General features: G+C 47.6%; 1 protein-coding gene across 2 annotated transcripts; it reads right to left on the minus strand.

The window, feature by feature from the left end:
• Window positions 1-400: 400 nt before the first annotated feature.
• Window positions 401-22766, minus strand: LOC311309363 (G patch domain-containing protein 2-like). Of its 2 annotated transcripts, none has more exons than XM_084438602.1 (10): window positions 22737-22766; window positions 21198-21932; window positions 15710-15771; window positions 14997-15155; window positions 14805-14884; window positions 14631-14695; window positions 14464-14503; window positions 14262-14353; window positions 6188-6279; window positions 401-1292 (listed from the first exon to the last, which is right to left on the minus strand). In XM_084438602.1, exons 2-10 carry the CDS (start codon window positions 21929-21931, stop codon window positions 1093-1095), a joined length of 1524 nt encoding a protein of 507 aa, XP_084294728.1. In that variant the 5' UTR covers window position 21932; window positions 22737-22766; the 3' UTR covers window positions 401-1092. The 2 variants fall into 2 exon arrangements, with proteins under 2 accessions (XP_084294728.1, XP_084294727.1); XM_084438601.1 differs by having other exon boundaries at window positions 21198-21935.
• Window positions 22767-22778: the final 12 nt, after the last annotated feature.

Genomic DNA, 22778 nt, shown 5'->3' on the forward strand with positions numbered 1-22778 from the left:
GTCCCCTCCGCTCTGTCCAGAGCTTGTACCGCGCGGTTCGGACGCCCAGCTGTGCTCTCTGCCGCCCCGGGGGTGCCCGGTCGGGGCCAGAGTCACCGGGGGCTTTGTGGGCACCGCTTCAAACACGGGGCGCGATTACGGCAAATTAGTCCCCCTCCTCTCTTCTCCTCCCCCCACTCTCTCCGCCCGAGCTCAGTCCGGCAGAGACGACGCCCCGCCAGCGGTGAAAACCCGGTCTTTAAAAACAGATCTGCGGCCGGTCTCAACTTGAATGTGTCGGGGGAGATTTGAATATGGAAGGTGAGCTGAAGAGAACGGAGAAGCCCCCCCGCCCCCCCTCACACACCCCCCTCCCCCCCAGGACATCTCTAATGTGCTAATGAGAGGCTCTGTAGCGAGTGTAGCTTTTCAAATCCATGCTAATAGGAAGGCCTGTTCTTTGTGTGGCTCTCTACCGGCGGTCGCCTCTGTGAACCTGTAACAGCATGAGGGAGCAAAACTTTCTGATGCTCTCATATCTGAGGGCTGCGACGCAGCGCTACGCTAACTCGTTGGCTGAACCCTCCCAGGCTTATAGTGGACCCCCCCCCCCACCCCCCATCCCCCTGTCCTGCCACTCAACCCCGTGACCATAATTTAAGGGTCCCTGCTGACAAATGCTGGCCTACTCAAAGAGGACATAATTGTTGGTCCTGGGTGGGGGGGGGGGGGGGGGGGGGGGGCAGGTGGCCTGGGGACTGTGGCGGAGACAGGCAGAGCTGCCTAGTGCGGAGTCTTGAGTCTCAAACGAGGAGGCTCTCGAAGCTGCCTTTCCTCCTCCAGGAGATGACTGGCGAAGGAATGATTAGCATGGCTTGATTGCATTAACATTTTTCATCCTTTAAACGCTAGGTGGAAAGACTTGATGTAGCTGCACAATGCTGATGATTTGTTTCCTCATAGCGTCCACTCAGCAGGAGGAGTTCAAACCCTCTCTCTCTCTCTCTCTCTCTCTCTCTCCCCCTCTCTCCCTCTCTCTCCTACGCCACTCGTTCCTATAAGCCTCCCATCCTGTGCCGCCTCTCTCTGGCTAGGCCATGAAAGTCCTTCCCCTCAGTCGTCGTCCTGCTCCCTCTGAGGGCTGAATAGACCCCCAGGCGTGGCGGGGCCCTGCAGGGCAGGTGTGGAGGGCCCAGAATCTGCCGCCGCTGCTGCCCCCATGCCCGGGGAGCTGGGGGTCGGGGTGGTGGTTGTGGGGTTACTGCCTCCTGCCACCTCTTCTCCCAGGACATCCTTATAGAAGGGAATGCATACTGGGGGGAAAAAGACAACACACACACACACAAATGTTGTCATATAGTTTCAAAATATACTTTTCACACACATATTTTTCCTTTGACAGGTTCATTGGATACCACTGCCAACACTCAAAGATGGATTCTCATATATGGATATAAACATCCCTCCATAGTGATTCTGTGCTCTATCAGACCGAGTATTAATGATGTTTTGGTCAAGTGAGCTCAATCCAATTTAGCCCCATATGATTGGTGGCCACGGTTATTAGGGGGCCAATCTGGATCGCTCTTGTAGCTAAAACTGTCCCTTTCAGCTATGCCTGTATGTTTAGGCTTCCACGTACGGAGAAGTAGCACTATGTTAGGTACCAAATATGTTATATATATACCAAATATGGTAGCAAAATATCAAATTTCACAAATTTCAACGGTCTTCTTTATCTTTAAAACTTTCTCTCTCTGCAAGTTTGCAGAAATGTCTGAGACACATGACATGCCTCCCAGCAGTCACCGAGAGAAAAAAGAACCCTAAAACAATTGCAGCGTCTAATATCCGTTCTCCTTTCCGTTTCTTACGGTTAATAAATCAATCTCTGTTGATCTCTCCTAAAGTTAGTGGCGGTCACACAGACGTACTGAGAGGCAGTCCCCGGGCAGAGGACACGGGAACCAGAAGTGACATTGTGGCTCTGGGCTGTCTCTGAGGATTAGGCATTACAGTATTCACTGGCATGTGCCCTGACTCTTTCCCATTATATCTGCTTGTGCCTCTTTCCAGATGACTTCTTCCCCAAACTGATCCAGCGGCCAAGATAATTGATTAATATTTCTGGAGGGACTGATGACTAACTGCTGCTCTGGTTGAACCCAAACGCTCGGCTGTCGTGGGTTAAACACGGTCAAAGTTACGGACCGAAATTCAGGGATTTTTGGACTAAAAATGTATATAAATACAAAGCAAAGTATTTAGCACTGAAATCAGACAATGAGAATGGTCAGTGGTGGATTTAATCTATTTGTGTATCAACCCAATTTAAATTGATACACTATTCTTTACTGCTGTATGTGTTTTCCAGAAAACAGCGTCTTATCCAACACGTTCATCTGGACATAGTGTATTAAGAGGTCAATAATCGGATTTAAAGAAAATAATTGTGTCAATGGGAGAATTAGAATTACATGTGCTTCCATTGAGCAATAATGGGTGGCTGAATGGAACGATCTTACCATCTAAATACCCTCTCATGTGATGCTCTCGAAAAACAATCATTACAGCACTTCCTGGAGCCACCCCCTCCCCCTGTTTATTAATCAGCTAATTACACATTGACAGTAATGGGACTGCTGATTCCCACAGTTAAATGAGCAGGACTGAATAGCTCTTTAATGATTAGCCTTTGTGTGTTTCCCACACGAGCCGAATCCATCCATTTCACTGGGCCAACGAGGACATTCAAATCAAACGCTGGTTGAGGGGGTTGGAACACATGCACATGGCCAATAAGCTGTCAGTGCAGCGCCAAGGTCCAGTAATGTACGACTAATCAAACAGAGACCAACAGTAGGGGGGGATATTTCGATAAGTTAGGTGATTATCACAGTTGATATAGTGCATAATCAAATGTTTACAGTTTTCAAGGCTGTATTTGAAAAATGAAGCATCAGATTCTGCCTCTAAAATCAAGGCCCCTGCACACCTACATATACACCTTAGTTTCACAGCTTAGCAAGAAGCCGAACAGCATTTGTTTGCTCTCTCGTGGCTCGCCGTACCACAACCGGGGGGAGTTTGGCGGGGACGCGGCGGGCGGCGTCCAGGGGCAGGTGAGCGGAGGTGCCGGGCTTTTTGAAGGACGCCAGAGGGGAGTGGAGGGGAGCGGCGTGGAGCGGGAAGAGGGGGCGAAATAGTGCGGTGGGCTGCATTCCTGTCAGCAGAAGTGATGGCTGAGTGGTGGCGTTATTTGTCTTGTGCTGCCACACGGCCCTCGCGCCCAGCCTGGGCATTAATGAGAGGGGGCCGGACCGGAGCGGCGGGCAGGGACGCGCGGGGGCCTCCGACGCAGGTGATCCGTCACGCGGCGGCCGCCTGCCTCCCGCTCCGTCCTCGCTACACACACCCAGAGAAGAGGGAGGCAAGCGGGGAGCGGCGCCGGGCTGAGGGCCGGCCTCCCCGAACCCGCGCCACCTCCACCTGGGCCCCCGCCATCTGAGAGGTGCCGCTGGATTACGGGGAACTACCGAGCCACGCCTAGAGATACATCCAAAAGGCTCGAAAGCATTCGCGAACGCTTAACGCACGGCTATGACACCACCCAGGGTGTGGACCCATGCTCCTTCTAAAGAGGTGTGGGGTGTACAAGAGTATGAATTAGTGCTTGTTACCATCCTCCACCCCTAACTACAAATGAAGATGAAGGGCATTGCACAAGACAGCGGGGGAGGGGCAAACTGCAAGAATTAATTAGTCTGCATGTGAGACAAGATGAGGGTATTAACATCCATCAGGATCCCTACACTCACTGATTCATCTGTGCAACCCTAGTCATTCTTTTAGAAGAAAGAAATCAAATGTGCCAAACATGCAGAGTAGGACTAAATGATAAGACCATGACCTGTACATAATACAAATCAATGTCATCTTTTCTCACTAAAAAACTGCGAGCAACGTACAGGAAAAATCCTAGTATTGCTCTGTTACTCCTCTGTTTCCTCTGAAGGTTTGTTGTGGTTTTCTATTGTTGGATTGATGGTAGCGGGATGTGCAGAGAATGGCCAATTTGAGCCTGAGAAGTGGAGCGGTCATCTAATCCAAACAGATACCTGGCTTGATAAGTTGTTTCACAGCCAGCTTCAACACTGCGCTGGTAAAGTGCTAAAAGGGTAAAGAAGGAAGACAAAGCAACAGCTGGGTACCGGCTGGTCGATTCCCTCAGGAGCCCTGGGAGACACCTCCCGCCTCACACCATTCTCACTCCTGATTACACAGCTCCAAATCAAGCACCAGCACACGGACACACGGACTCACTTCTCCAGGCAAACTCAAACACTGAGCAGCTCGGACGCTACGGGGGACAGCGGAGAGACCAGCAGAGAGACCAGCTTTACTTGTATATGCTGGAATTCTGACTCTTTTGCCATGCAAATCTTATACCATAAAACTCAGTTCAATTAAATCAGTTTAGATGTATTGTTTTCCCCAAATAATATTCGCTTGCTGGGAGGGGAAGAACTGCTGCATAATAATAAGAAATATATTAACTTATATCAATATTTAATATATTTGTTTAACGTGAGGTTTTGAGTTTTGGTGAGAAGCTCCAAAAGACAGGAAATTCAAATGAGTACCAGAACCGCGGCCCTTATAATACAATATTTTCAAAAACAAAAAGTACAACCGCCAGCCTGTAGAAAATAAAGAGAGAGTGTGTATATCTCCTGGCGTGATATTACCAAGGAGAGACATGGTGGAGCAGAGAGAGTAAAGATTTATACAGAGCAGCAGCCGCAGAAACTGACATTGGATGACATGGGCTGCATGATAAATCACTCTGGACAGGGGGCAGCAGACTCAGGAAGCAGGAGAAACAGCTCTGCTCAGGGATATGGAGAAAACAGGACACTAAACTACAACAGTTCCTGTAAAAAACACTGGAAATATTTAATATTTCTATCCTATTTCTTCTTCTTTTCTTTCTTTTTTTTTTAACCAAAATGAATGAATTTGTTATTTGTGGTTCTGGAAATGCCCAACATCTGATTTACATAATTTCCATCCATTTTTATTTGTTTTACATATACAATCAAAAATAAAAGTGACTATTCGTAAAAAAGAGACATTATCCAAAATAGTTTTCCGACTTTTTTTTAACTTATTGAATATAGTGAATCCACAGCTCTCTGAAGCTGAGCCCGGTGGCTCTCCATGGAGATGCGGAGGGACCCCAGTCCTGCTGCATGAGGGGTCTTTGGGGGCAGGGGTGACTCTTTTTTTAGTTTTATGGGAAGTGGTTCCGCGCCGGCAGGGTGAAGGACAGAGTCTCTGGCCGTTCCATCACTCAGCGCAATAAATGGATGCAATCTGTATCCCAGTAAAGCATGTTGGCTGTTTTTAAATTCCACCTCTTTTATCCAAATGAATGATGGGGCCCGGTACAGTGCACTGTGCGGCAATATTAATATACATCAGAGGCCAGCGCCCCTCACTAAATCAGAGGACCAGCGGCATTTGTTATTTAAATGACAAACAGCGTCTGCGGGCGCGCAGCAGGGAGAGGCGACTTTGGAGAAGAGGTGGACAAACCAATTCAGATTTCAATCCGGTAGAGACACCGGGGCCCCTAGCCGTGAGCCTAATGAAAACAGGCAGCTCTGCCAGCCCAAACGGACCAGGGGGCCGCGTCGCGGCGCCGTCTCCGATACAGCCTGCTCCCCATCACGCCGCTCCCAGTCCCTCTGAGGGCGCATGGCAGGACGGCTCAGCCCGCAGATAAACACGGCGCGCCGGCCGGAGTGGACACTTCCCTCTGCTGTCAGGAGGTTCACAGAACCGTAAACACTAACAGCCATTAGTTAGGATTAAATTAACATTCATCACCACCAAGGATACATCTTGGGTTGGTAGGGCAAAAACTACAAATAGATTAACCACTGACCCGTAGGGCAAAAACTACATTTTGAGTGATAAATAAATAAATGCATGTGGCCCGTGCAATTCTGTCTGGCGAGACGGTTTCCTAATAGCGGGTGGTGTCCAGTGTAATGTTACAGAGGACAGCCGCGTCACATGAACCTGGGCATGGGGACGGGGTCCTGTACTGTCAGCAGGACGGAGGATGAAGGAGCGGCTCCTAGGAGAGGTTAAGTGTGAGTTGAAGAGGTCAGCGAGGAGCCGCCGTCACGGCGACAGGTACCTGATGTCGTGCTGCTGGGCGCGGCGACGGTGGTCTTCCTCCTCCTCTTGACCTCGCCGGTGCACAGCAGCCCCAGATGCATGCTGGGCTGCCTGGAGGACGGTCACACAGAGAGAGGATTGGACGTTACAGACGACAAAGAGACGCTACCGTCACTGCCCCCACCCCCCCCACCCCAAACAAAGAAACTACAAACTAAAACCTGAAAAAAAGGATTAGTTCACTCATTGAGATTTTCCTTTCATAACATTTGCCATGAGCAATTTCTAGAAAATTCTTGACTTTTGAATGTAATGCATTAGTGTTGGAGTGAATGGTCCCTGTGTAACATCCTGATCTTGCGAGCTCACATTCCGTTTCTCTTGCAGATCAGTCTGGATACTCTCTATAGAGATCCATTTGTGCCAGATCAGAAAACGATCTTGCCAATCAGCGTTCTATGAGGAATTACAAACACCTACGCTGGGCAGATGGTGGTAGGTGTGACGACAGCGAGGGGCGGTTGAAGTTGGTTCATCCAATCACCTGCCAAGTATTTTTGAAATTGCCTGTCCTTTTCTAAACAGTTTCCAATGGAGAGTTCCCAGTAATCAAACCATCTGGCGTGCCAGGTTAGTCCCTGAAGGAATTTATTGTGCTAAAACAAATGGCGTATCAGTTGTGGAACAGATCAGAGTGGGGGGTTCATGCACCTCTGTCTGCCAGGTTCAGATAAACAAATCACCCTGCCGAGGACCTGCTGTGTCACATGTCAGGAGCCCCGAAATAGGAACCCCCCCCACACACACACGGCCTCTTATAGTCCTGCCCCCAGCCCCCCCCCCCACACACACACACGGCTATTCTCTCATAGCCACCGCCCTCCCCACCCCACACACACACGGCCTCTCATAGCCCCCCCCCACCCAACCCCACACACACACGGCCTCTCATAGCCCCCCCCCCCCACACACACACACACACACGGCCTCTCATAGCCCCCACCCCACCCCCCCCCACACACACACGGCCTCTCATAGCCCCCCCCCCACCCAACCCCACACACACACGGCCTCTCATAGCCCCCCCCCCCCCCACACACACACACACACACGGCCTCTCATAGCCCCCACCCCACCCCCCCCACACACACACGGCCTCTCAAAGCCCCCCCCCCACCCCCCACACACACGGCCTCTCATAGCCCCCACCCCACCCCCCACACACACGGCCTCTCATAGCCCCCACCCCACCCCCCCCACACACAAGGCCTCTCATAGCCCCCCCCACACACACAAGGCCTCTCATAGCCCCCCCCCCACACACACAGCCTCTCATAGCCCTGATTACTGGGATGTAAAGTTAAGGTCAAGGTCCCCGGCACTGCTGGGGGGAATAGCAGGCGGTGTGATGGGTTGACTCACTGAATGTGTGTTTGTGTGTGTGTGTGTGAGAGAGAGAAAGAGAGAGATAGAGAGATAGAGAGAGAGAGAGAGAGAGAGAGAGAGAGAGAGAGAGAGAGAATGAGTGAGTGAGTGTGAGTGCCGATGCATGAAAGTGATAACGCACAAGAAAATAAGGATAACCGTGGGATGTTTTTCTTCAGACAGAAAACCAGAATGATGTATAAACGTTGATGATGAGATGGAGCACTGGTAAGAAACACCTGTAAAAGGTGGTAAAAAATAAAATAAAAAAGAACTAAGTAATTTTCTCTCTTCAAAAACAACTGAAGACCGTGATATAAGAGACTCTCGTTAACTACACTGTCTCCCCCAGAGCAAGAAACCAAGCTACATAAACCTTAGCCCACAAGCCTAGCGTGTGCTAAGATAGGGCCCTGTCAGGGTAGCCTTTTAACAGGCTGCGTGTTCCATGACCTCAACAGCCATAAATAACCAGACAGCCGTGCGGCAGAGAGGTGTCGCTGTGAGAGGGACGTTTTGAGCGAAGTCTCGATGTTGTATAATCAATAGATATAAAAATAAATGGCTTGACCGTTATTCTCTCCCTGCTACCCCTCTCTAATAAAATCCCAGTAATGCATATTTCATTTACTTTTATACTTATTGATTACCTGTACTCCAGTTAGTAAATCACGCGCCTATCGATCCCTCAATCGTACCTCTGTCGGACAGCACATAACCAGCCATTTGCGCCCCTGATAAAGAGCTCAGACATTGAACTCCCCACAGTAAATCTTTGCAAACTAACTTTTTAATTCGAAAATCGATCTGCGCTTAAACGTGGCGTTATTTCACGAGGCTCGCCCGCGGTATTAAAAAGGATACCCTGCTGTGTTTGGCCTTAACCCACGGAGTCCCGTCCCTCCGTCACCTCCCTCATTACACACGGGCCTGGGGGGCTCTGGAGGGCTCTGGGGCCCCTGCAGCCGGCCAGGAGAGACCCTGCAGAGGCGCGGGGCCCCGCCCCTGGTTCGGGGCTGCCAGCTGAGAGGCAGGGCTCACACAGAGGCTGCCAGGAGCCCACAGAGACACTCAGCACCATGCTAATCAAACACTACAACACCATCAGCTGGCTCATTAGGGAAGCGGAAACGAGACCATTCATTTCAAACAGGAACCAAAAGGCTCCCAGTAGCAGGTTAATACTAAAGCTACAGGAACTACCAGATACCTCAAGAAGGTTAAAGGGATAAAACAGTGCGATCATTGTAGAATTACAGCTCTGATTATGTCAAATTAGCCTGAAAAATAGGAGACGCAAGCTGTTAGGCTGCATGGCAACATTAAAGGATGAGAGAAAAGCACAGTGTAATTCAAATAAAGAATTTGGTCTCTTTATACACTGACAATTTAACGTTATAACATTTGATCACTTTCTAAAAACAGTAAAACCCCTTAAAAAGAGTAGTGTTTTAATCTAAGAATGACAGACCAGCTTTGAGCAATGAAGAAATCATTCAATATCCAACAAAGACGACACGCACAACAAGTTAAGTCTATCAAAGGCAGGAGGACATTCAGGAGAATGTCTGTAAAAGAGATTTTTTCAGGCCGTATGAGTCATACAAAGTCGTTCCAAATGCAGTGTGGTCCCTGAGGTCTAGAGCAGAACAGCTCTGACACAGGGTCAATTGCAATTCAGGCGGCCACATCCAAAATCAGATATATCAATTAAAAATAATAAATCAAAAGAAGAGAGAGGGGCCAGCGTTACAAAATGCCCCATCTATTTTCATTAGGTTACATGGCGCTTCAGGTGTGAGCAGGATCTCAAGATGAATAGAGGTATTCAAATGAATCAGAAAGGATTAGGGTCCCCGGGGAAGCCGATCGATAGCCACAAATCAATAATCAATAGGCCACTCACACCAATATACTAACTGCTGACACCGAGATCTCACAATTAAAATGAAAACTGTGAGAGGAGTGGCGTGAGACTATGATTTATCTCGCGGCGCAAATGTCATTTAGAAATAAATAAGTCAATAGAGAGGAGCTGGGAGAGGCCGGCTCAGGTGGGAGGCGGTTCTGCATTCTAACATGGTGGCCGTCCCGGAGCATTAGAGCCGAGTCCCGCAGAGCGTCGCGCCTCTTCACACGCCGCTGTGTGGATAAATAGCACGTAACCCCACACAGCCTTTATCACTTAATATCAAACCCGCGATTGTTGCCATCAGCCCCTGCCAAACAGGAGATGACAGCTTTTATTAATACAGTATCATTTCAACCTGGGCGAGATACAAGATTAATGTTCATACTTTCCGAACGGAGCAGAAAAACACTTTTCTTCCAAGGGTGTTGCGAAATAAAGCAAAGTCAGATATATGAGAGCTCAGCGCTAAAAAAAAATCGATCATGCGAGTAAGTTCTTCAAAATAAATGAAAATATAGTGAATCCTATTGTGGCCAATTTGAGGTTTTCTATGAGTGTAGTAGTGCCAACAAAATGTCCATGCTGATACACTACCTAAGTAAGGTTATGAGCTGAATTTAAGAGTGTGTGCATACGTGAGTCTACTGTATATGACCATGTGCATGTATGGCATATTTGTGAAGGCGTGTGTGCGTGTGTGTGTGTGTGTGTGTGTGTGTGTGTGTGTGTGTGTTAGAGAGTTGCTTGACTTGGCTAGCGGTGGGGAGGGGAGGTGATTCTAGGTTGTGGGGACAGACAGGCCATCTCACTGGAGAGTGGATTTGAGCAGCTTGGGGAGATGAATTCAGCCTGTGCCGTCCAACGGGACACATCAGAAGCACCAGTCGTCAATCCCCCTCTCTCCTTCGTTCATTTGGGAGTATGATTTATACTTTTTGAAGTGAGGGTCTTGAATCCCTCTATAAAGGAATTAAGAAGCCTCCCCTGGGTGTGGCATTCAAATGAGAGCATGGCGGGGATATGAGGGGCTTTTTAATAGATATAAATTAGTATTCACAATGTCTCAAACGGGAATCTGGAGGAACCTTTCAGGTGGAGAAGAAAGGGGCAGTTTAGAAAAAAAAATCTTGAAATTGTGCATTTTCAGAGCCATCATGTTTTTGCCCCTCATCAAGGAATGGTGGAGGACTCTCTGAAATAACCCCCCAGAGAGAGAGAGAGAGAGAGAAAGAGAGAGAGAGAGAGAGAGCGAGACAGATAGAGAGAGAGAGAGAGAGACAGAGAGAGACAGAGAGAGAGAGAGAGAGAGGGGGGTAGACACAGAGAGAGAGAGACAGAGAGAGAGACAGAGAGAGAAATTACGCTTGAAACCAAATTAAGAATGCACAATAAATAGGCTGAAAGGAAACAATGCAATGAAGAGTGACTGACTGAGACTCGGGGGCTGTTCAACTTCTCAACCATCCCTCTCCACACACAACAATACTGACCTGCAGCTAACAACTACTGTAGGTCTAACACTTTTTACAGAAACCATTTAATGTTCCTTACATTATGAATAATATACTACTTGTGGTATTTCTATATTTGATAAAGATAGCCTTGAGAAATTGTATGATTTCAGTGTGTGTGTGTGTGTGTGTGTGTGTGTGTGTGTGTGAGTGTGTGTGTGTGTGTGTGTGTGCAAGTATTTGTGTGTGAGTCAGTGTGTGTATGTTTGTGTGTGTTTGACGGTCAGTGTGGGAGTCAGTTGGTGTGTGTGAGTCGTTGTGTATTTGTGTGTGTGTGTGTGTGTAAGTCTCTATGCTGAGAATGTGACTTCTATCGCAGTCAGATCAGCGTTACTACAGCATCAGCCATGCCCTCTCCCTAACATGACCTTGTCTATGACAACACTCATCAGGTCAGGCTGCCAGCTGCTGTCTCCGAGTTCTCTCCCCCATCACTACTACACTACTAACCAGCTTTAAATATCTCACATGAAAACTATTTACAAATGTCTGAACTATGACGTACAGTAAGGCGCATTGGTTATATAGTGACCTTTATCCAGGAACTAGTTCATTTAGAAGAGTTGTCTAAGAGACTGTCTGTCAATATGCTGTATTGAGCTTTAAAAGGGGATGCACTCAACATTGCTCCAATAGACCCTTGAGAGGCAGAATGATTCCATGCCTTCAACCAGCAGGGCAGTGCTCATTGAATATACAGCTACTGCTCCTGTTTTTATTATTATTATTATTGTTATTATTATTATTATTATTATAATTATTATAATTATTGAATATACAGCTACTGTGTCTGTTCTACTAATCAAGGAACAGTGAAGCACTATTACTCTTCCACATTTTTTGGTAAATTGACACCCCGATTGCTACACTACATCACCCCGATTGCTACACTACTGTCCACCACAAACGATCTTCACAGATTTTGTCAATATCAAAAATTGAGCCCACAGCGCATCAAAATGTTTTACTGTAAACAGTACTGTATGCAGCTGCTGCAAATATTCGCTCAATAAATCTCCAATGTTCATGAAAAAAAAAATCATGACATGGTACTGTAGATGTGGTGTGACATTTTGCAAGATTTCACCTCAAAAACTGAATTTCTGACAGTATTTGAAGTCTGTCCTCATTTTGTCCCCTCAAATAACTGCTATTAATACAGGAAAAAAGACACCACCCACAATCCTATAGTGCAACAGCAATTTCTCCACCAATCAGAGATGTTGTTGTTGGCAACCCTGCCCCAACAGCAGACCCTAGGACTACAACTGGCTAAATTGACTGATTGAGAGGAGACCTGTGCCACTGATTGTTTGATTGGTTTCCACCTGTCTTGTTAGTCTGTGTATATATAGCCTACATGTACAGTAGCTCCCCCAGTCCAGTTCTTTGTTCATTATTTGCTGTAGCTGTGTATTGTCCCTGGTGTTTCAAGTGCCATCTTGTAAGCGTTGTCTTGTCTACACTTGTTGAGTGTGTACCTTAGTTTTATTGTTTAGTCTTTGGTTTAGCTTTTTACCCCTCGTGGTGCCGTTAACAAACATTTTGTAGAAACTGATGAAACTGCCATGTGACATACACCTGTGTCATTTCCATGCAACCCTTGATTGCTTGTCATAGTGTGAAACCATCTATGGCTTCTCCCTTGGCAGGTAGCTCAAGCAAGATCATGACTTGCCCTTGATGTAACGTGAGTTGATGCCCAGGGAGATGCAGAATAAACATGTGAATCCATACTCATTGCGCTGTGTGTGTGAGATGATTTTAACATTTTAAATTATGGTCCAGGCAGTTCTGCTGACAGACTCATGCATTTATCATTTGTCTCCTCTTCTGTCAGCTGTCTTTACTGCACTTTTATGCACTGACTGTAAATATGAATTTCCTGGAAAGGACTAAATAAAATAAACTAACTAAACTAACTATCTCATGCACACTTCCCCATAGTTTCATTTAGCTTAGTTAGTCCTTAGGGGAGTGTCAGAGTATAGTTTCTTTTTGCATTTTTAAAATATGTTAGTTTGTCACCCTCTAGTAGTTAAGAAAATGCTTAGTCAGCTTCAAGCTCGATCAGGCCAACCTGTTCCTAATTTGTAACAGTTACTGTTTCTTCATCTTGTTTGCATCTCCTCATCCTTTTCTGCTTACCCACCTGTGTTCAATCCAATCAATTCAGTCAATCGGTGAATCCATGCTCAGTCCAGAGTTCCACAACTCATTCCCATCACAGTAGGTGGGCCAACTAAAATGTTTATCCAGGATTCTTACGGTGTAAATAAGCTGACATTTATCCTTTTTTTAGTTAGAGCCATCTGTAGCCAGCCATGCTCCTCATATTCACTGCAGAATCTCCAATGTTCATTAACAAAATGACATTTCACTGACATGGTAGATGTAATTTCAGAATTATACAGTATCTCAAGTACTGTCAAATTGTATTTTAAATTCTTCATCCCATCCTTTGAAGTCCTCATCCTGTCCCACTCCACCAATCAGACGTTGCTGTTGGCAACTCCACCCAACCCCCGCCTAGGACTACAGTACATCCGATCAGATTGATTGGCCACTGATTGAGCACAGCCGCAGTTACTCTGCAATTAGGAAGACAAGCCAAAAAACGTTTCACACCCCAGCCAGTTTGTCATGCATGAAGCAGATAGAAGATCATACATACATACATACATACATACATGAAGGCTGCCACATGCCTTGTTTGTGATTTAAGTTTCTTTGAGAATGTTCATTTGTAGAACTTCAGTTTTATTAGAAGATCAAGCAAAGGCCAAACAGCCAGCTTCTTACTTGGAGAAAAAGAGCATGACCTTCCCTTGGTGTCTATGGTTGTGAGTTCAAGCCGGGTGATGCAGAATAAACATGCTAATGCCTACTCAGGCATTGTACTGTTTGGATTTCAGACACATGATTTTAAAGATATTTTTAATTTAAGAGGTCTTAAATAATTGGTTTGGGCAGAGACCCTCATGTATTTGTCATTTGTCTCCTTTCTCTTCCTCCTCAAAACGGCTGGCCCTGACCCAGTGCTGCACAGCAGCTATTATAGTATGATTGAATATACAGCTACTGTACCTGTTTTATTATTATTATTATTATTATTATTATTATTATTATTGTTATTATTAATATTATTATTATTATTGAATATACAGCTACTGCACTTGTTTAATATTATAATTGAATATACAGCTACTGCATCTGTTTAATCTTTGAATATACAGCTACTGTACCTGTTTTTGCAGATGGAAGACGAGCATCTCCTATGGGAGCAGTCTGGCATCATGTCAAGCGGATACACGGGTAACGGACATAGAGGGTTGAACTGGAAAGAAAAGTCAGTGTTTCACAGAGAGGACTGACGGACTGAAATCAGCACCAGGAGCAGATGTTTCACTAAGTACTACAGTGAGAGGCAATGGTGTGGAAGATTACCTGGCTCCGGTCTCGTTTTCCAATGGAGGGCAGCCAAAAACTGAGGCAAAAAAAAAATCAAAGTCAAATCATCATAAGCAAATTAAAGATGAAGTCAACTTAGATCACATGTGACTGCAATTATGTCACAAACGAACATCTTTATGGTAAAACTGAGGCGAACATACTCTCTCTGGTAAGGGTCTTGAGAGAAATGTCTCACTCTTTCCACAGACACTGGCAGACTGTTATCCTGTAAACAAACAAAGCACTGTCTGAGTCAAATACATCACCTCACCTGTGTAAGTCAGTAAATAATTAATATTTATAGATATATCAGGTGTGGAGCTCTGGCCTCTCACCTTGCTAGGCAGCCTCCTACGGCCCTTCCTGATGCAGCGGGCGGCGACGCCAGGCAGCCTGTTCAGACGGGCGTGATACCCTGCAGTCACCAGAACAAGTGCGCCGTTAGCTATGACTTCATATGACCCCCATGCGCTTAAAGATTTTTTTTTTTTAAAGGCTCTGGAATAAGCGAGTGAATCCACAGTCACCTCTCTGAGAGGGCCGGGCAGGCTGCAGGAATGTGGGCGAGGGGCGCTTGTCCTCCAGGACCGCGGGCGTGTCAGAGTCCCAGCTGGGCAGCAGGCTGGGGATCCCCATCCCAGCTCCGCACTCGCCCTCGAAGAACCAGTCGCTCTGCTCGTCATCTCCTACGGACAGGCGGGAAAGACACGAAAGGACTCATCACTAATGCATTCAGTGTTGCATGGTGCAGTTAGCCGAAGTAGCTAAGTCTGCCCAAGCCGGGTTAGGGGTTAGGGTTAACCGGCGCAGACCAGAGTAGACCGGACCGGACCAGACCAGACCAGACCAGACCAGACCAGACCAGACCATCAAGGTCCCCACAGACAGAGCTGTCAGTCAGCAGTGTGCATGCAGGGGCCCCGCCTCTCATAGTCAAGGTGCAGTGACAACTGTTAAATCTGGGGCCTCCTTGGCCCGCCGCGGCTAATGAGATTAGCAAAGGCTTCAGCGCTCATTAACATGACATGACAACGTCTTATTAGAGTTGCCTGGGTGCCTGGCAACCAGCCCATTGTATCGAACCTCACTCTCTCCTCCCAGCTTTGTTACCTTCAGAGAGAGAGAGAGGACAGTATGGAGGGGTGGGCATCCTATCTCTCCTCTTCTACAAACAGAACACGAATCAACCAAAGCGTTTGACTTGTACAAATGAATAACATGTTGAACATTGAGACATTACCTTGTCTTCCTTCATCATTAGTGAACAGGCCAGGGTCACTGCTGCAGACGCTGCTGGTTTCACTGCAAACAAGGAAGAAAAAAAAAGGTCACATCAAATAGTTTTGACATCAGCTTGACTCTTATACAGTTCCTATACAGGAAAGATTAATGTTCACAGTTCACCATGTTTTTCTGACTCAACCACCAGCAATGAGGATTTCTGTTTTTGGGGGGTTCAGTTCAGAACGATGGGGATTTAGGGTCAACCAAGGTCACGCATCTGAAAACTGAACAATGTGAATTGTAACATCCCAAGCTCCAAATATGTTAACATGTAACATGTAACATTGAATCACAAGTTAATGAATCAGTCCTGATCTAGAGGTTGACATCAATAAAAAAATAAAAAAAATAAATAGAGAGTGCCCTCTCTCTCTCTCCACTGGTCGCCATCACCAACACAAAGGCATAGAGAAGGTCTCTGGTGGAAGGCACTGAGTGACATGCACAATCTAATTGAATATCCTCCGCTGTCAGCTCCAATCTAATCTGGCCTAGCTTGTGGAGGATGACAGGAGCGCGCCATACCACCCCCCCCCCCCCCCCACCCCCCCGTCGCCCCTCCCCGTCTTCCCCTGCCGCTCCTGGATAGGCCCCACACCGAGTGAAACCAACAGATGGACGTGCCTCCACAAAACAACAGCCGCCCGGCATCTGCGGTGTACTGCAGGCCGCTGCTCCCTCCTTGGCTGTCTGTTCCTCCCTGCCCCCCCCCCCCCCCCCCCAGGGTGCAGGGCACACCCCGCACCCCCTTCCCCGTGTCTTGTCACACCTCGACCTCCTTGGGCCGGGGACTGCAGACACACACCAAGGTCACAGAGGAAGAGGAGGACCGTGAGGGACAATTCTCCGGTCGACTGCTTTTTGGCACAAAAATCGCCACAATGAAAGGATTTCCTGTCAGACTACAGTACTGCGCTGTACCCGCCAGGGCGAACGAAAGAATAAGTATTTCTCTCCGCACTGTGTGGAATGAAGATATGTTATTGCTCCGCTTCATCTATTCCGTCATTAAATCCTCCGATTCAAACTTGGTCGTAGCAGGCATGCCAACCGGTTTCAGTGATGCACATGGCCAGGTCCTTGAGGACTATTGGTCCATGGGGAGAAGAAGGGGCCCTCGCTGGTCTTGATAGCCTTGCATTTTGCTTTGTGGTCATCCCACTGACCTTGGCTAGTCCGCGGAGGAGCTGGCGGCGTCAGTTATACGCTGATACGGAGCTTTGCCATATTGCAGGGGTGCACCGGTGACGGGCAGCCCAGACAGACCGGCGGTGCAGGCGGCCCCCTGCTCTGCCAGATGGCCCTGCACCATCTCCCCTCACACACCCAGGGAGCAGATGTGAGAGGGACTGGGCCGTCTCCGGGGAATCTGGAAGATGTCTGACCTAGCCAGCCAAGCACTCCTGGACACCCCCCTCCCCCTCAAGCCCCCCCAGACCCCCTTCTCCAGCCGCGGACTCCCCAGGCCTCTGCTCAGCTGTCTCCCACCTCTGGACACAAGGCTGAGCATCTGGAGCGCTCAGCTCCCCCACGCTCAACATCCGCAGAGGGCACGTCCACTAGCCACGCGGCCAACTGGATGTTCTGCACCAAACCTCTATAGCAAGCATTATCGGTCCTATCAAGGGACCGTTGTTCCATTCCTGTCCCGAGTGCATATTCTGGGTGTAGGTTATATCCCTGTGAAGGTAGCTAACAGGGCTCCTAATAGTATATCTTAAGAAATATGGGACCTTATTAAATATAAATTATGACAAACAAGTTGTAGGACTAAAGCATCTTTTTCCATGTCTAAATTGAAAAATCATGTTTGCTTCCTATGGAGGGTTTTGTGCAAAGTTTGAAAAAGAATCACAGGTATAAACAATTAATTAGAGACACACATTAAGTATTTAACCGTATTAACGGTGTAATGCGATGTCGCTTGGAGCAGCCCACAGCCGATGTGAAACCGTTTCCATTAAGTACCACCTAATTAATGGCATGAATTATTGAAGCGGCCATTTTTCTTGGGACCATGAGAAACACCCCTCTCTCTCTCTCTCTCTCTCTCATCCGCCATGACCTTTGTCAAGGAAAGTTGACAAACATCTTTGTCTAACTTGGCTTGTGTTTCACCAGTATTTCCAGGAACAATGTCCCCCATGCTTGTGTACAGCAGGCTAATCAAAGGACAGAGGAGCTGGTGTAGGCCATAGCTGAGCACAACATCATCACCCCTCTCCTTAAAATCATGAAAATGTCATTTGAAGACACCACAACGCTAAATAAAGCAATAATTAACATCTCACACGCCCACAATGGTATTAAAGATGGAATTAAGACAAGGGCAGATCCAAGCTCTATGGAAGAGAACAGCATGCCACTCATTTTGGGCAGAACGAATCAGTTCCACACACACAGCCCCACAGTCTGCACACAAACTGGAGAGGTGAAGCAAGAACACAGTATCCAGATGAGGGCTAATCATTAGGATATAATCCCGGGCTCCTGGGAGAGACAGGCCAGTTTGCTCAGAGATTACGGGCCAGCCAGCATATTGAGCCTGGGCTGATCCAGCAGGGGGAGGCGGAGGGGGGCGAAGCACTCAGAACAATGGATCTGTGGGCTCTTCAAACAAGCTGCCCCTACCCAAATCCATGCCCTCTTCCATGAGCGTCTGATTATAAGGTTATCCCACCCTCCCTGAGCTCTGGTAATTGGATTAGTCTCAGAGATTTATGAAAATTAACTTCAGCAAATGGAACGCAGCCTCTCCCAAAACTCCTCATGGACTTCCCAAAAATCCAAATTGCAAAGTGGCGGGGTTAAGCGTGACCAAAGTGCAAACAATGACTTATGTTTTCCGGTGGCAAGGTTGTGCTTAGAAGCGCCGCCGCCGCCACATTCATCAGCCCCACAGACGGAGACAGAGGCCGTGTCCCCAAGTGCCTCCACCCACAGGTGAGGCCCCGTCTCTGGGCCAGACTGGCTGCCAGGTGGCCTCCACGCCAGCAGGCCCAGGCAGGTCTAATCAAGGATGTGGAGCCCGGCTGCAGCTGCCAACATCTGCTCCCCGTGCACTTGGGTGGCTTCTCCGTGCACATATGAGCAGTGACCTTGAGGCCAGGGACGTTTAGAAGATCTGCCGCCTAATACCGGGAGGTTAATGGAACGAACGGAAGACCAGTGAGATGGAGAGAGTTAAAAGACATTTCAACTGTAAATGCTATGTCTGACATCCGATGGATCGCGGCTTTTTCCTGCTGTCTAAATATTGCTGTTGTACCACTGTCAACCCCCCATCACCGCTGCCATTTTCCCATTTCCTTTGGCTCCACCAGGACTTAACCCATAAGATTGTTTAGTGCTCAGTACAGTGCAGCAGTCTACCGAGCAGCAATCAGGAGTGTGCTGTTGTGTAAGTGAGAAATGATTGACAGCGTGCCGCGGTGTTCCCATTTATTTCTTCTCCGGAGCTGTTTTCTGTCAGAACGTCTATTGATTTTTCCATAAAGTAAGAAAACAAGTACCGCTGAGGGGCCAGGGAGGTCAGCACAAATTAAACCAGGAGATGTAAAGCCCTCTGTCTCCCCCTGATTGGTCGGCATAGATGTCTCTCACTTTATATATATACATATATATATATGGGCCAGCAGATAATGGGATCATCAAAGGGAACAGCCAATAGAAGGGTCAGGCAGAGGGAGGGACATAGAGGGAGACCAGCCAACCAGGTTTAGACTAGGGAGGGACATAGAGGGAGACCAGCCAACCAGGTTAAGACTATGGAGGGACATAGAGGGAGACCAGCCAACCAGGTTAAGACTAGGGAGGGACATTGAGGGAGACCAGCCAACCAGGTTAAGACTACAAACTACTGGAGCCTGCCATATTGGCCAGAACTATTACTAGCTACACTGGTGACTCTAATTCACTGAGATTGTGCTAATTGATGGGTTACAATGTCAGTTATGGGCAGTTAGACCTAGCCGAGATCTACAGTTGCTGAATAAAAATGCACAGCAGGACAGACAGGGCACTCTGGGAACGCTGGGAACAGCCACAGCTTTAATTACCAAGACTGAGAGAGAACTCCATTCCAAAACCAATCAATACCACATCAAGCCACTTATTTATTTGTGACAATATTTCTCAGAAGTAAATAATGAGCCAATTGACGCCTGGAGGCAGAAATCCCTCCCCGATGATCATCTCAGAGAGACATGGGATGAGGATGATTGGGTTAGATCATTAATTTTTAATGTCAATCCAATACTTTTAGATGAAGTGGCATCATTGTGATACAGATTTCAGTTTCAGATGGGGACGCGTTGAATATTGACAATTAGATTCAAGCAGACAGGCAGTGTAGATCATTTTAAATGCCGCCTTGGTTAATTGCCTCTGTCAAATGCCCATGATTTTTAGATCATACTGTAGGTTTAACTGCCTTGCTAACTTTTACACTCAAAGGCTAAGAAGGACATCATAATCTTGAGTGTGACTTTTAGATCGCACTGAAGTTTTCTCACTATAAACAAAGACTTCTTACTGTTGATCATTTATAAATAATTGCTGGTGTTGCATGCATACTTATGAAAAATATATAATTTTGTTCACTCACTAGGCTGTTCATATGAAGGGCTGTAACGATTAAAAATTTTGCTAGACGGATAATTGTCTCAAAAATAATAGCGATTAATAACATAATTGTCAAAAAAAATATTTTTTTCTTTGTACGTTGAGTAGAGGACCTAATGCACCTGCGTGACTTTTCTTGTTTTAGTGGGGTGCACTTGCAAAGCATGCCCTGGTGGGAGGTTTCTAGGTACCAGAAGAGTTCTTGAGCTGTGGCATTTTATATGTTAAAAACATACAGGGTAACTACAGCAGGCCTATTCTTGCTACTGATGTGTTTTTTTAACACTTCAACAATGGCCAATCATTTGAGTGAGTGGCGAGTGAGGACTGAGAGAGAGAGAGAGAGAGAGAGAGTGAGAGAGAAAGAGAGAGGAGTGAGTGAGTGAGTGAGTGAGTGAGTGAGTGAGTGAGTGAGTGAGTGAGTGAGTGAGTGAGTGAGTGAGTGAGTGAGTGAGTGAGTGAGTGAGTGTGAGTGAGTGAGTGAGAGAGCTAGCGAGCTATAAGATGAGCAGAGAGGAGGGTTGAGTTCCAGCTCCCAGACCAGAGCCTCTGGTTTGGTTTAGGTACTTGCTAGCTTCGTTAGTATCTAGAACCTATCATACACAACAGCCACTGTCTGGAAGTGCAACCATTATGAAATTGTACACTGTTAGTGCTCGGTTTAAACATTAGCAATAAAAAATAAAAACAAAGCATAATCACGATTAAAAAAAATAATTGCGATTATGTCACATAATTGCGGTTTGCCGATTATGTAATAATTGTTACAGGTCTAATGGATATTTTTTTTGAAGGTAAAAGTTTTAAAACATGAAGCCTACCCTTCAGACATGTTTTCATCTGAAGCCTCTCTCTGATCCTTGGCCTCCAGCGTGATCTTATCCTTCCAGCACTTCTCCACCATGAAGCCCGATCCCTCTGCCTCCCTGTCCAGCCCCCCCCAGCCGCCAGGCCCCTTCTTCAGCCCAGACAGCCGCTGCTTCTTGGACGACCTGTAGGCCCCGCCCCCGCCCCCCTCGCTGTCCACCCCGGACACTTTCAGCTTCTGCTGCAGGCTGACCGTCACGTCGGACGTCGTGTGCTTGACCTTCCTGCGCCTCCTGAGCGGCCGGCTGCCGGGCGTGTTCTCGGTGAAGGAGTCCGACTCGGGCCAGGACGAGTGCTGCCTGGTCTTTGTCGTGGCGTTGCCGGGGAACGACGGCCGGCGCTTGGCCACCGCCATGTCGTCCGAGTCACTGCAGTTGGCGGCGGCGGCGGAGTAGCAGGCCGGGCCCGGCGCCGACGACGGGGTGGCGTTCTCGCCGCGACAGTCCCTGGCCACGGCGGACTCGTCCAGGCTGGACTCGGAGGCCTCGCTCAGGCAGCGTCCGCCGTGCGCCTCCTGGGGGTGCAGCAGGGAGGAGTCGCAGCGGCGTTTACGGCCTCGGCGGCGGCGGATCTGGCGGCGTTGCTGCAGCGGGCTGAGGACCATCTCCTCCCACAGCTCCTCCAGCTTGGTCTGCTCAGACGTCTGCTCCAGGGCTGACACCAGATCATGCACCAGCTCATCCATCATGCTGCTGGGGGAGACGGGACAGGACACAGGCACAGGTGAGCTGGAGCAAGTCTACCATGAACCTGACTGGCATGACAAGAGTCTGGAAGAATAGAGCAGTTTATAGGTGGCCTAACGTTCAGCTTCGTTCGATGGTGGCTGTAATAGGAGGTGCAGCATCCTGTTCTACTGTGTGTATGTGTATTTAACGCCATCTGATATTGTGATGTCTGCGATATTGTGATCTAAAACATGGTATTCGTAGTCTAGGTATAGCCTACTGTAGCCTACCTTTGGTACACAAAGACAGCAAATTACGCTTGCAAACAAATGCTATGCATTGCGTTTTGTTTGTGCGCTTTGGCATTATGCTTTCCTACGGTAAAGGAGTTACGTAGCCTAATCATGGCGTGTGTGGATGCCGCCGCTGCCATATTCATGTCGCATAACATCATCGTATGGATAGCTGCCCACAGAATGGGTAGTCCTCACAGCACTCACTCGCGCTATTACATAATAACAGCAGAACAGACTGAAGAAGGAGTAGTAGTGGGTAGAGGGGAAATCGTGTACAATAGTCGGAGGTATAGAACAGAATAGAATACAAATAGAATAGTGCGCTTCTAACATTTTACCATAAACTACTCTAACCTAACGATAGCCTTACAATCCTACATTTATACTACAGCATCGTCACATGTGTGCTGTTAAAACATTTCGTATGGAAAAGACGCCGTAGTCTACATGTTCCGTGTCAAAAAAAATAAATGATATCATGCCGTGGTCTTATGTAACGGGTAACCGATAGTGTTGTTGTAACACTCACCAGCCGCAGTCCCTGATCCTGCTGCTTGTTTTGTTGTTACAG

This window comes from Borostomias antarcticus (genome assembly GCF_949987555.1).
Source record: "Borostomias antarcticus genome assembly, chromosome: 5".
Lineage (NCBI taxonomy): Eukaryota > Metazoa > Chordata > Actinopteri > Stomiiformes > Stomiidae > Borostomias > Borostomias antarcticus.